General features: G+C 36.5%; 1 protein-coding gene across 1 annotated transcript in view; it reads right to left on the reverse strand.

The window, feature by feature from the left end:
• The window catches only part of LOC107310103 (opsin-5-like), a 33,334-nt gene that overhangs the window by 4,754 nt on the left and 13,848 nt on the right, over positions 1–14,732 (reverse strand). Inside the window, exons 2-5 of the mRNA XM_015855446.2 lie at positions 10,275–10,362; positions 7,524–7,686; positions 6,330–6,457; positions 4,228–4,562 (exon numbers count right to left, since the gene is read on the reverse strand). Of these exons, the coding sequence (XP_015710932.1) occupies positions 4,228–4,562; positions 6,330–6,457; positions 7,524–7,686; positions 10,275–10,362 (714 nt within the window). The remainder of the gene's footprint in view (positions 1–4,227; positions 4,563–6,329; positions 6,458–7,523; positions 7,687–10,274; positions 10,363–14,732) is intronic.

The following is a 14,732-nucleotide window of genomic DNA, read 5'->3' on the forward strand; positions in this document are numbered from 1 at the left end:
CCTCTCCCTTCCCTTTTACAGTAGTTGCCATGGGTGAAACTATTCTTCTGAGAATAGGAAGTTGTTCCTACAAATTGTTTCTGAAAGGGCATGTGGAACTGTTTTCAAAATCTGAGATTTGTCCAAATGTGTGCTTATAAACAGCAAATTAATTCCTTTGATTCAAATATTTGTATGCCTCAAGGGACTATTACAATCTCTATTTCTTCTTCTGCAAAATAATAAGCCAGAGAGCCAATGCATTGCTAAAACGGAGGAAGTAGAAAAATATATTAGAGATTCACGGTCAAGTTCTGAAAATTCATGCTGTGAATTTTACTCCTCCATTCAATCAACAAAGCACCAAATAATAAAAAATAAAATAAGAACGGTAAAATACTGTTACTGTACCATGACTCAAAGAAATAAATCCCCACTTAATTCATATTGATGTCTGTTCCCAAACAAGTCAATGAGTCTCTTTCCAATGATCACCCTTCTCTCAGGGACTTGGAACAGACTTTTGGCTGTGCTGCTTTCAAGCAGCCTGGCTTTATTTTGTATACCTTTTATTTTTTACTTGACATTGTCTCACAGTATCTGCTCAACTTCACAGTGCTGAGTTGTGCATGATGATGGCAATTCTTCACCTGCCTTGCTAAAATATGATTTAAAATATTCTTAATTCTATCTAATTGCCCAAAATATTTTGGTAGCTGCCTATTTTTTCTTAAGTGAAAGAATTTTTTCTTAATCTTCAGCACATACCTTTTAAAAAATATGAGTGATATGCTCTCTTCTTTACTGAGGCACTATCATATATTGCCTGCAGCTCTCAATAGAAGTGATGTGCTAATATAGCCTAAGCTTTTTATTTAAAATGCACACAGCAGCTATGTATCTTCAGTAAAATCCATACTTCTTGCTTCATGGTCATTATGTGGATGGACCGGTATATGAAATCATTATGTGCATTATATTGAATGAAATACAGAATAAACACAGCCTCCTTTTGCACTGCCCTAGGGCCAATGAAAGCACAAGGGTGAGAAGAATAAGTCTTCTGCTGAGGAGTTAGTGCTAAATTTAGGGCCAAATCCCCTCATTATGGCTTACACCTGCAGAACTCATCTAACCCTGAATTCTGGCCTCACCATTTTTCTTCAACATATAGAAAGTATAGAGATGCCACTGTATCATTCTTGTAGTGTCCTCTTCGAATACCAGGGAGCTGTGCACCCCAGAGCAAGGTACAACAAAGAGTGGCATAGAGAAACAGCATGTCACACACATCCATGAATTACTCATATAAGAGCCCAGATAAATGAAATCAGCTTTTCCTGAGAGGTCTATAGCTTTCTGGAAGAGTTTCTTTCATTGGTAGGATTTGTTTTCTCATCTGAGCCATGATTACATAGGCATTTAAAAGCACTTATTTTCAAACCTTCCACTAGTAATTCCACATTTTAATGCTACAGAAAACTAAAAGCCAATCATAAATGTGATTGTGTATATTACCACAACAGAATCACAATTTCACCTTCTCTCCAAATGAAATGCCTGTATTACATCATACCAATCCTTAAAATTAAGACACATTCAGCATTGCTTTAGTAGGCCAACCATGTTCTCCTATGCTTGTCAGAAAGCTGACTGCCTCCACCTCAAATCAATGCAGATCATTCAGCCAAAAGCATAATTAATGCAACTATATGTTTGGTATTAAGACTGTGGCTCCATGCAGGTTCTCTCCTTTCACAGCGGCAAATCCAACATTTAGAAACAGCATGCTGACCACTAGTTCTCAAATGGCTTCGAAATGCCTGCGACAAAGTGCAATGTTGCTGCACCTGACAACTAAAGCATCTGTTTAAAGCAGAGAAAATCAAGAGAGGCATTGAACAGCCGAAGCATACCTTTAACTTCAGGCATAGACTTATCCACTACAATGAAGCATTCAAGCCTGTGATCATTTATTTTAAACCATAGGCCATCTCTGAAGAGTAACATTTATCCAATTTGATTTCCACTGTATTTAACACAAAGTCCATAGCTCTCCCCAGCTGTAACTAGCTGCAGCTTTTGAGTTTGTAACAGCGGATGTGCTTCCGAAGAGTGCAATACCCTCAATTTTTGTGGTAAAAAAAATCGATTAATGATAAATAATTTAATTAGAATTTCTTAAAAAGTACTGTAGGGGCCCAGTTTAAGCCTACCTAACATCTATGATGTGTATATTTTGTTGTTTCTCAGCCAATCATTGTATTTCATTCTAAGAGCAAATTCAGATGCTGTTTCCTCAATAAACAATTTTGAATTATTATGAAACAATGCAAATTTTTTCAGCCTTTTAGCCTGCCAAATGATACTTCAGTATTTTAAATCTTATGCTTCAGATCCACCACAGATTACAGACTCAAAGAAATAACAGTTATGTGCTATAATATTTATCCAGAGGCGTACACAAAGTCTAAATTAGAACAAAAAATTGAACACAACTTCTGGGCCAAAGGCCTATCTCCTTGTGACTTTAAGGTTAGTGTGCTGTGGAACACTTGGAGATTGTATTTGGACACATTTTTTTGTGAGATGTGAAGTTACATTCCCAGTGTTTTTTCTTGTGCAACATCTAGGTGAAACTTGGATGTGTTTCTGAAATTGCTTAATCCCAAGGAACACCTGAAGAAGTGGTAATTTTCTGCATCTCAGCTTGCATTCGTAATACTTGTCTACTTTATCTGTATGCCTAAGAGCCTGCTTTGTCCAGAAACGGGCATACTTACACACTTGTGAAGAAAGCAGATGAGAAGTGTCCTCTGTGTGCATTCTAATTGATATTTACGGTACTTTATAATAATAAAAGCAATTTGAGTAGTTAGCCAACCTTGTAAACTCATGAGAACAAAAACACTAATAGCACTAGACATCTTGCATTTGATTTTCTAAAAATCTTGCTGTTGTCATTCCAAAGTAGCACAGAAATAAGCCTAGCAGACAGATCTTTTAATGCTGCAAGTTCACTAGTAATAATGAATGTTACACGCATCTTATTGCTCTTTTTTAATAAAAAGTATTCAGCTACTACTAAAACCAACAGATACACTGAAGTAGAACTGAACTTGATGCTATGACCTAGCTACGTTAATATGGCTTAGAGAAGAGGTAGCAGTAAAGTGTACAGAGTAATACAGATTAAAGCAAACTGCAGGATCCTGGGAAATGATTGCAGTAACAGAGGAACAAACCAGTGACGATTACTTGGAGCCTTGAAGAATGTGCTTTGATGCAAAAAGTATTTATGAAGATGCACTGTTCTATGACTTTTGTCCTGTGTGCAGTTATATACAAGTTAATTTGATTTTGATTTCATTTTTAAAAGTCTTCAATGATAATGAATCCCGCCAAATTCCTGTAACTGGGCAAACAGAACGAACTCACTCAAAATCGTCATGACTTGCATAAACAATGGTTCCTTAGCTGAGGCTGAAACTCACTTCCACACAGGGTTCCCACCTTTCCTTCAATCAGAGGGAATCACCAGGATTTTATTGAACGATACTACTAGATGCACACTTTGCTGTCAAAGACATCTGACAGAGTCCCTACTTATATTGATTTTAGAGTGTAAATAGATATACTTGTGTGTAAAATGGTTTTTGGAAGTCTACTACAAAAGGGACTGACTGTAAAGCTTTAAGAAAATTGACTCAAGGGAGATGCAAAATAGTAGAAGCTAAAAAAAACGCTGATCAAGGGAGACCTCACAAACATGGAGAAATTAAATATTTTGGGAATACCAAAAAGACAACCTGAACACCAAGATCCAGAGACCATTAGAGATTCACTGTAAAGGAATGTTTCCTAAGCTTATCTCTGATATCTGAAAAGGCAGTCTTTTGTACTGTAGAATACTTCCTTTTTCATTTACTGTTTCTAATCTTTATTCCATTTTCAATCACATCATTTAAAAGTCCAGATTTTCTACAGAAGTATTCCAAATAATTTCTTTGAGGAAAAGTACTAAAACTCAATCTTCACCAACAAGGAAGCTCTGTGAACTTAATTATCATCATTTAGTAATTCATTTCTATGGAGAAAAACTGCATAAGACAATTCTGCTTTCTGAAATGAAAATATAATAAGGACTGATTTTCCCTTCTTTATTTTCTTCTCCACAATTTTTTGTTTCTTGGATGGTGCTGCCCAATTGCAGCAATAGCAGTTTGTCAAAGACTAACTTTTAGATACCTTGACAGTAATGGTTTGCACGTTGTTTATCCTGTTGGGACCAGAGACGTGCTGCTCCACAGCTCTCCTGGATTCTTTCACCGTTACCAGAATAAGTGAGTAGGAAGTGACAATTACTCCACAGGGGAAAATAAAACAGAAAACAAAGAGAACAACAGTGTAAGACATAGACAGGACGTCTATGTTGGTGGATTGCCAGTCAATGCAGCAAGCTGTGCCATAGGGCTCCTCTCCATATTCTCCCCAGTGAGCAAGGGGTGAACAGGCAAATATTGCTGCATAAGTCCAAGCACAGGCTATCAGTATTTGTCCATGTTTTCTCCTGAACCTGTTGCCTGGAAGACACAAAACAGTCAGTGAAAACCAACACACAGCAGTATTGTAAGCTCCATTTAATTGAACAAGTCAAAGATAGATTAATACGCCCTTGTACCACACACTGAAAATTTCCTTTTACTTTTTTCCTTCTCTCAGGAATAATCCTCTGTAACCTTCTACAGATCGCTTCTCAAAATATTGCCTGCAAAACAACTAAACCCAAGAAATTGATCCACGGAGTTGACCTCTACACTAAAAGAAACTCTCATTCCTTTTCCTATCTGAGCGAGATATTGGGTTGGCTTTTTGTTTTAAACATGAAATTCCAGCATTTTGAAGAACAGGATGTCTTTTTGCTCTGAGCTGATTAGCACTCAGAAGTACAGTGGAGCCTTGCTCTACAAGTAGGACTCACAATGGACTGAGAACGCCACAGTTGCAATACAACTGGACCATAACAAAGATAAGTTTAGGCATCTTTTTTGGACTCAACTTTTAAGCAGTCCTTGGCTAAAGTAAGCCTAAAGGAGGAGAGTCTTTACAAGAAGTACATATCAGGATTACTTCTCTCTTTTTTTTTTTTTTTAAATAAGGAAGCAGGACAAAGGAGTAACAATACCCTCCATTCAAACAGTAGTTTAGAAAAACAAAACTCTCAGCAGAAATGTATTTCCTAACTTAGGTTTAATATTATTAATAATGCATAATTTTAGGAAAAGAAAAAAAAAGAGTTTTTACTATAATAAAAGACTATATTAAAGATTTATGTGAATGCTCCAGAGAAGACTTTGTTTCTCTGTTCTTGCTTTCAAATTTCCATTAAAAAAAAAAAAAGAATAAAAAAAGGGATTTCTTATAGAACTATTTGGAAACACTGCTGAAATCTGAGCTCTTAAGTAGAAATGTAAAAGATATAAATAAATATATGAAGATATTTACTAAAACAGAAGTCTGTATTTGAAGATTGGCCTATGCTGTGCTGAGAAACAAGGGCAAAGGTGAGAATTAGATTGTCTTTAAATCACTATTAGCTCTACATTTCCCTACATTCATCTGCTTGCTTCTCAACCACAACAGAGGGCCTCAATGTGACAGAAAAGCAAAAAGTATTACCTCTAAAATGTGAGACTTATAGAACACAAGGGATCTGTTGCCAGATGAATGCTGTACTAGAAAATTTAATCTGTAGAAGTATTTATATTTGATCCAAATTGTTCAGCTGCTGAATCAGCATTTAGAGTTCCTAAAAACAATCTGCATTCCTCAGACGGTCAGAACCATTCACTAGCTAGAGATTTTCTCTTAGATAACTCAGACTGTCTGCCAAATCTTGCTGATCTTCTTAGTCTGACTTTTTTTTCTTGATTGTGAAGTTCCATTAACAAAGCAAGGATGTTATTTGGAATAGAGGTTGGCAGAAAGATGAATGGCACCAGTTGTTAAATCAACATAAATCTAAATGAATAAATATCTAAATGTAGCTATGAACTTCGAAAGCATTCTTTTACTCAGGCTAGTCCTGTTTACAGCTCTGATCTCTTATTTCACGCCACCAAATTGTCACCCGGAATTAGAAGAGATTAAGAGTAATTATTTGCACACATATTTATGTGAGATGTGCAATAAACCTTACAGTTAGATCTTAATGATCACAGGAAAAATGCATTGTTAGACCAGATATAAAACAGCTCTGCTATAAAAACAGTCTCAATGATACATAACTCGGAAATGACCGTCTATGTCTACCTGAAAAACAGAGATCTTAGACAAGAACAGTAACTTACCATAAGCTGGAAAGCAAATTTTGAGGCAGCACACAACACTCAGTAACGTCAGTGTCGAGAGACTGCAGATCCCAAAGAATAGGCCACAGAATGCATAGAACAGGCAAATGTGTTTCCCATACAACCACCTAGCAAATAAACAGGAAAGTTAACATTTAGATGCTATCATTCTTTTTAAAGCATAATACAAAATTGTAGAAATACATTTATAGCTGTTGTCTTAAAAATAAATCAATAAGCCTGCATTATTAAAGGATTTGTTGACTGGTGATCAACTACAGAAGAGACTCTCAACAGAAAAAACTTGCAGTCAGTAAAGTGGTCACATCTTCCTTTAGTATTATGATTCGCACTCAAGAAACAAAGCACTGTTTTAATGATAAAGATTCTGAAAAGAAAAATATAAAACTTCTCATCACCAGTAGGCCAAGGTCATAAGTTAACACTTCTTCAAGTATTTATTTTCAAGTTATGTTTCATTAAAACCAAAAGATCTTCTTGTGAAGGTTTTCCAGAGGAAGAGAAATTTTATCTGAATCACTGCATCTCCTCATTTTCTCTTCAGAAATACGCAACATTTGCAGTAGTAGCAATCAAAAGATAGTGAAGACAGACTCCACTTAGCATAACTAGCAATATGTTAACCAAGCTTTAGAGAAGACCATGAAAAATCAGATGTGGAACAGTGATTGCTGATTGAACTCATGCAGATGAAGAGGACAGAAGTGGGAAAGGAATTGAAAAGCTCTAAATTCAGAGTGTTTGCTTAAAATATTTATTTTAAAATTTAGGCATAACAACTACATTCAGCTTTATTTTTGTGCTACCAAATTTTACCACACAAATATAAAAATAAAAATAAAAAATAAAAAAAAAAAAGGAAGCATTTCACCATCACTTGAATATTACTGCCCATGAGGAGTAAATGCAGTAGGTACTGGATGTTTGGAACAAAATCTTCTCAGCCTCTCAGCCCTGCAGAAATCCAGACGATAATAATCTCAAATAGACACAAACATTAATTAACACCAACAGCCCATTAACTGTTATTAACACAGCATATTCCTCTCAGCCCCTCTAGTTAATTTCAACCATTTCAACAAGGGAAACAGCAGAGTAATTCAGTCTTTCTCACTGGCACAGAGCTCCAAAGCCTGAAGAGGGTGTTAAATATCATGTGCATAGTGAACAAACCTGTGTGAAAGGCTGGAGGTTACAGCTAGTGGGTACAATGTCAGTGTCATCGCAAGGTCACTGATGGCAAGATTAATAATGAAGTATTCTGCTGGTTTCAACAAATGTTTTTTCTTGTAGGAGACGTATAGAAGAATACTGTTCCCACACAAGGAGCATATTCCTGCAGAGAAACATAACAACATGGATTTAGAATGGACCATAGAATTTAGAACTGAATTAGCTTGGAAATAAGGAAAAAGTTTCTTATGACTCTGAGCAACCTGATGTAGCTGCAGATGTCCCTGTTCATTCCAAGGAAGTTGGACCAAATGATCTTTAAGGGTCCCTTCCAACTCAAATGATTCTATGAAACATTAACTTCATCCAACTTTTATTTTTCTTCACAGGAATAAAATGTTACCACAGTTAGCATAGTTAGCCATCGTAGTTATTTATCAGATGAACTCATTTCCTTTATTCTGATTGTTACTTTCTCATCTTTATATTTCAATTATTCTTAGAAATGTCTTATTATCCTTCTCATTTTGTCCAATCTCTCTACATAGAGGTAATCTCTGTAGAAATAGTGGATTACAGATAAAGGTAGCCACAGGCCTTTAATTGAATTTTATCCACTAAATTAAATAACCCATCAAAAAATGTTTTACTGTTAAGTCGGACAAGTTACTCAAGTAATGCTGCTATAGTGTTTCCCGCATTTCAGATCTACAGTTCTCCATTTGGTAGCCCATCCTTTCTCTTTGAGGCCTGTCAGAGGTGCCTATTATAGATTGTAATAGTAACAGACAGTACAGCAAGAATGTTAATACATGAAAGAGAAAAATGTAGTTAAGTAATGTTTATACTAAGTGCAGGTGCAACAATCTGGGAGTACCACCTCCAGTATGAGACTGCCAAGAAACTTAAGAAAGCTACAAGTAGACAACAGAGCTACAACATTAGACAAAAGAGGACAAGCAACTCACTCTCTACCTTTAAACTAGCCACTATAACCTATGAAAATTAGACAATTTCAGAAGATTAGACAGCAGTCAAAAAGCAGAATTTTAGGAATACATAATGAAGGGAAGGATCTCTTAATTAATATAGTGTAAAGCTAAGACATTGAGAAGAGCCCAACTGCTTTTGTGAACCTGTTTGTTCTGGCTTTGGAAAAAATATCATTTTACTTATAGAATGTAGGTAAATATAGATATAGAAATTGAGTTTAGCAAGTTGTATAAATACCTACAACACAAATCAACATTATCTCTTTACACCTACAAGAGAATACTCCTTGTTTAATCACACCCTTATAGAAAAACAGTAAGTAATTTTCCAAAAGTTCTATGGACTATGACATTTTCTTTTAAATGAAATGTCAGACTAGCAAGTTGTATTAGGCAGTGACTCTGAATTCATCTCCATTGCTGATCTCTTTAAGCCGTTCCTATTGAATTCTAATTCTGGAACTGCACGAAAATTTTACAAACAAATTTATAACAACATTTTTGCTGGCGTCAGCAAACAGTTCCAAGTACTCAATCAGGATCATGCCATTTTCTGTAGTCTTATGCACTGTATCAGTTTTTTAAGCTCTTTAGAGCTTTGAAATGACTGACACAGTAGATGTTGGGGAAATCCTGATAAGTGATTCAGTAACCTGGACATGGTTGTTTACCACAGGATTCAGAACAAGAAAGTTAAAAAGAAAGTTCTGAGGAACACCATGTTGCATCAGTAGCTGAGCAGCTATGAAAGAGGAGGTACACGGAGTGGGTATAGATGAAATCTTCACTCTTTTACCAGCAGTTATTTGTTGTTGATGGCTTATGGAAAATAACAAAAACTGAAATAAAGCTACATTGGAAAAATTCAAGTCTATCTGGCAGAAAAAATACAGTATGATGCTTCTGCTGGAAAATTACTTTATTATTAGCTGAACCAGCTTTGCAAACTTGGGAACACAAACACTTCAAGAACTTCTCCCTCTAAATTGATCTGCATTGTCTGGTTGGTCTCCTCTTGAACTCTAACAGGAATAGGTCCCATACTCAAAGTTTTCAGTGTTTAAAAAATGTACTGAAGAACTTGCTAATATTTGAAACCATTAAGATGCCGATATTCATTGACAGCTGATAGGGATTAAAGATACATCCACTTTTTGTTGGCATATTTATCTTGTATTTGCCCCATACTTCAGGGTTAATATTAGTTGTCTTCTTTCCTGTTAAGGCATTCATTTAACTTAAACATATTTTTTCATCATCTTGCAAAGCACCAGATGGCAGCCATGCTTTGTGTCCTTTGCCAAGTTGTTGCTCTCCAGATGCTAGTTGCCTTTCCTTTCCTCTGACTTGTAACTTATTGACCAGTACCATTAGGACTGAACCTGAATTTTTTTCATCAGTTGGACCAGGACCATGGAGGAGAGATTTGCCTCCTCTGTAACAGCAGAGCCCATTTCCCAGTAATCTCACTTTCTCGCGCAGTGTCTGTAAACACTGGCTATAAGCTTGATCTTTCTGGCATCCAGCCTACCTGTCCAGTTTTACACACTTATCACTGAATGCAGCTTTTGTTCCTAAAACAAAACAGAGGATAAAAACTTCTAAATGATGTTACCCTGTGATTTTTCCACCTTTTAGACTACAGAGAAGCTTATCTCTTGTCAGAAACAAATCTGACTTTCTAAGTTGTTTATTTCTCATTGTTGCACCAAACATAACAAAAGCTCTATAGACATATGTATCATAAAATCAGGCTTACCAAAGACAATATAGCATGTTCCAACAACAATATCAGCTGCTTCTGTTATTTTGGACTGGAATGTTGAATTAGCAAAAGATGGGTCCATCTGAAAACAAAGCCAAACAGGATACGGTATTAGAAATGTAGTATAAAAGCAAATATTTGCAAGCTCTCTATAAGTTTACTCTGGGTAAAGGACAGGAAGAATTACATTTTATTTTTTGAATTAGCAGTTAATTTATGTGAATAAAGGTTTGAAGAAGGCAGAGTTGGGCTCCTTTAAGTGCCAGGACAAGAGGCAATGGCTACATACACAAGAGGATCCCTCAGAATATCAGGCAGCACTTCTGCGTAGGTGACGGAGCACTGGCACAGGCTGCCCAGAGGCTGTGTGTGGGCTCTGCTCCTCAGAGACCTTCAGCAGCCGTCTGGACATGGGTCTGGGCCCCTGCTCTGGTGTCCATGATGGAGCGGGGGTTGGGCCTGATGGACCAAGAGGGCACTGCCAGCCTCAACCTGTCTAAAATCACCAATGAAATGACAACCAAGAACTGATTCCTAGCTAAATACCTTTCAGTTAATTTGTGGGCCTCATCTAAATTTGAGAACATCACAATAATGCAGCTGAAAATGGTAAAAAGTGTCTTACATATATGTAAGCACTTGTATAAAGTGTCCAGAAAGGAGGCTGTGTCACAAGTCAGTCGGATTTGTTCAACTTCCTCTCCTTTGCAAAGAGTTACTGTCAACTGTACTCATGAGGGTCTGAAAGACATACTGGCATAACTCAGAAAAATGCCAAAATTAACATCTACTGTCATCTGCTATTCCCGTATTCCCTTAAGGAGTCTGCTGTGGGGCCAGCCCTGTGACCCAGTCCAGACCTTTCTGTCATGTGAAGTAGCTCAGTACCAGCAGGAGGGGACTGACTTGCGTATTGAAATACTCTTGCTAGACAGACTCAGCTACCTAAATGTTCTTGCATACAGGGCTTAACACACTGTCTAATTTAAGGAAAAAAGACCAAAGATGAAGTTTTCTTCTAGCACAATATATAGGTATATATATGTTTTCTCACAGGCAGGTTATTGTCCCTGTGGTTCCACACAACTCCTTACCTCCTCAACTGCCCTAATCCAGGGCACTCCCACTACTGACAACAAAGGGCTACATGTTTCTTCACAAGGTATCTCATCATGAGGAGTGTTAAGCCTACTGCACAGCACCACAAATGTTTATACTCTAATCCTTTTGCCAATATTTCTTTCATTCATTAAGCAGAAACACGAAGATTTCACATCATAAGCCTCATCGTTTCCCAGTTGCCACTGCTGCTGCATGTGACTGCCCTCAAGAGACAGTAACCAAAATAGCAGTGGGATGTTCAGCTGCTTCTTCCCTGAGGCAAACTCTTCACAAGGAAAAGCCAAGCTCCTGCCAGAGATTACTTCTACATTTCCAGTGCTTCATCCTAACAAAAGCAATCTTGATATTTAGTAAATGAAAAGGCAATCTACCCTTATAAAACATAATTCTTCAGCTAATTATGAGCTCTTGAAATCTACTGAAACTCTTGCTTTTCCACTGTGCTTTATGCTCGTTCATCAGAGCTAGATAGTCTTAGATTTTCTTCATATTGTTTCTATCACAGCAATACTGATAACCAAATCACACACTGAAAAAAAGGGAGTTTTCTTCAGTGTTCATCTCTGGCTGGGCTGAGGCAGAGCAACATTTAAGCCACAGCACTAATATAAAAAAATAACAGAAAGAACTTTTCTTACTCTTTTCTTGACTTTAGATCTTCTATCCTCGACAAATCACAATTTCCCTACATATTCAATGCTTTTATCTTCCTCTGCGCTATACACAGTAGCATAAAATGCTAAGCAAAAGCATGAAAAGTATTCAACAGTTTGCGTAATGCAGCAGGAGGAGGTTAAAACTGACAGAAGATGAGATTTTAATAACTTATTATTAAATGTAAATGTATTTGTGGTAACTGGTAGGTACTGTTTCACATGTCACATAAAACAAGGAGCATACAAAGATCTTTACCAACAAACATAAGAACATTTTGGCTTTTTGTCATGGCTACATTCACAAAGACTTTGGATGTTGTAATGTGTAAAAATGCATTACACTTTACTTGCTTGTAGGAATAAACATTTCTGGATACAGATTTCTATTCACTAATTTTGTTCACCCACATTGCCACTGTAGCATACAGTCATAACATGAGCTGGCTGTGCATTCATGCATGGATGCACTGAGATTCTATTATACATTATTCAGCCTTATGGGGAATTCTCTTGGAAATTAACTTGTTTTTCACTCTGATTATAAAAGGCCATATTTCTGGAGCCCAGGATTAACTCATGCTCATCTCCAACATCATGTCAATCCACTGTCTATAAATAACATTTGCTGGAAAGACTAATTATAAGTCAGAGAGTATTGTGTCATGTGTGCAGAAGATTATCCACAAGTGTATGAGGGCTAGATCTGCCAGAAAATACAAAGAAAATCAGATATTACAAATCAATAAATATTTTTCTTAAGTTGTCCAGTGCCAGCCAATATGCCTCCACTTGTCCTTCTAACAACATTAAAAGCATCCATATGAATCAAATACATTAAAATGAGTAAAGGTCTACAAAGAGAATGACCACCTATATAAGTCTGAACGAAGTGTGGCAGAAGCAAAAATCCCTAATCTCCAGTACAAAAATACTGCTACTTTCCAAGGACAACACAGAAAGTAAAGAAAATCTGTTGTGTACTTCCACATGATCAGAGTAATCACCCATACAGTAGGGCTACATCAAATTTTCCTTTCCGAGTTGTAATGTAAGATGATCACAGTAACAAGATAGTTTACTCCACACTGATTTCATTGGACATTGGACACACAAGGTCCCCAAAGTTTCCACTGAACAAAACAATGCTTTGTTTCAGGAATAAAAGTGAAGTCAGTCAGAAAATTTCACAACTGAAATTAACACACAATTAACTATGAGTTAATTCCTCGCCAGATTTAAATTTGTGTAGCCCACACACTGTAATCAGTGTGTGAACATGGATTACATACTGAACAAAGATGACAATTTAGTGACAAGATACAGAAGTGCTAATTTTGTCTCTCAAGAGGTCATAAAGAAGATTATTTGCTATATCAGCTGGTCTTCTAAGCTGAACCCTGCTTTCTGAAGCTTTAAAAAGAAATTATCAGTAGTGTATTGCTAGAGAGACCTGACTAAGAATTGAAAGTCTGGAACAATATCAATTTGGGGTCCACAAGACGAAAAGTCTCATTGATCTTAACTAAGGTCACAGGTATCCAGGTCCAGCAGGATGTATTTCCACCCATCCTCGGTGAAATCATTGCTATAATTCACGCAAATACATGGTGCTTCCGATAACATTTATGTTTTGACAAACTAGGTAATACTGGAAGAGAAACAATAAGCAGGGGCTAATGAGAAATGTGACCTCATTACAACAGGCATGAAATGCTATCCTCAAGCACATTCACTAGAGCAGCATGAAATGTTTCCGACAAAATTTTATGAAATGCTCTAGTGAACCTCAACATGGATATTCTTCTATTCATTTTTTTTTATTGAAAAATATGCCGTTTCCTTACTCTTATGCTTAATAAACAACAACAAAACAGGAAATGAAATAATAGAATATGTTGAGTTTAAGAGCGCATTACACATGGAGGTCAAGATCTACTCCAGCTTTTTCTTTTCATTAATAGCAGAATGCTTTATTTTACTGAAATCATTAAACAACTCGACATGTTTCAAGTTTTTTGTTAATTTGGTGTTTTCTTGTTTTTGTTTTTTTTTCCCCCATCACTGCAAAATAAGCTGGAAAAATTAGCTCACAAAATTCTTACCACAAGGCCTGCAATTCACAGAGACTACTCATTATAGGGACTTAAACTCTGTGGATGACTCAGTATTTGCAATTTGATTACCTGAGAAGTCTCATCCCTCCCTGCAATAAATGCTTGTAGTAGCAGTGGACTGTCGGTTCTGTTTTGTTGGGTTTTTTTTTCTGCCTTTGCTTTAGCAATATTTTTATTTACTGTAAAACAGAAATCTGCATCATCTGTACTGTATTTGTTTATTATGTTCTTAGTGCAGTATTTCCTACTAACAGTAATAAACTGACAAGACAGGGCAAGGAAAAAGGCCTGATCTACATGGGCTGTATTTCTTCCCATTTTCTCTTTTTCAGGTAAAACATCCCCTTGAATTATGGTTACTTCTCCTCACAGAATCATCAGCTTCATCATGTATTCTCCCCATTGCCTTTTTTCTTCTTGCAATCTATTTGTAATGTAGAATTTACTAGGGAAGTCACATCCTCATATTTTTTCCAGTTATTATTTTCAAAACTTCTTCACAAATCTTGCTTGAATAGGAGGAACTGAAAAATAAATGCTTTGTTTGTTTATTGCTTCAT

The sequence above is a fragment of the Coturnix japonica genome, chromosome 2 (genome assembly GCF_001577835.2).
Source record: "Coturnix japonica isolate 7356 chromosome 2, Coturnix japonica 2.1, whole genome shotgun sequence".
Lineage (NCBI taxonomy): Eukaryota > Metazoa > Chordata > Aves > Galliformes > Phasianidae > Coturnix > Coturnix japonica.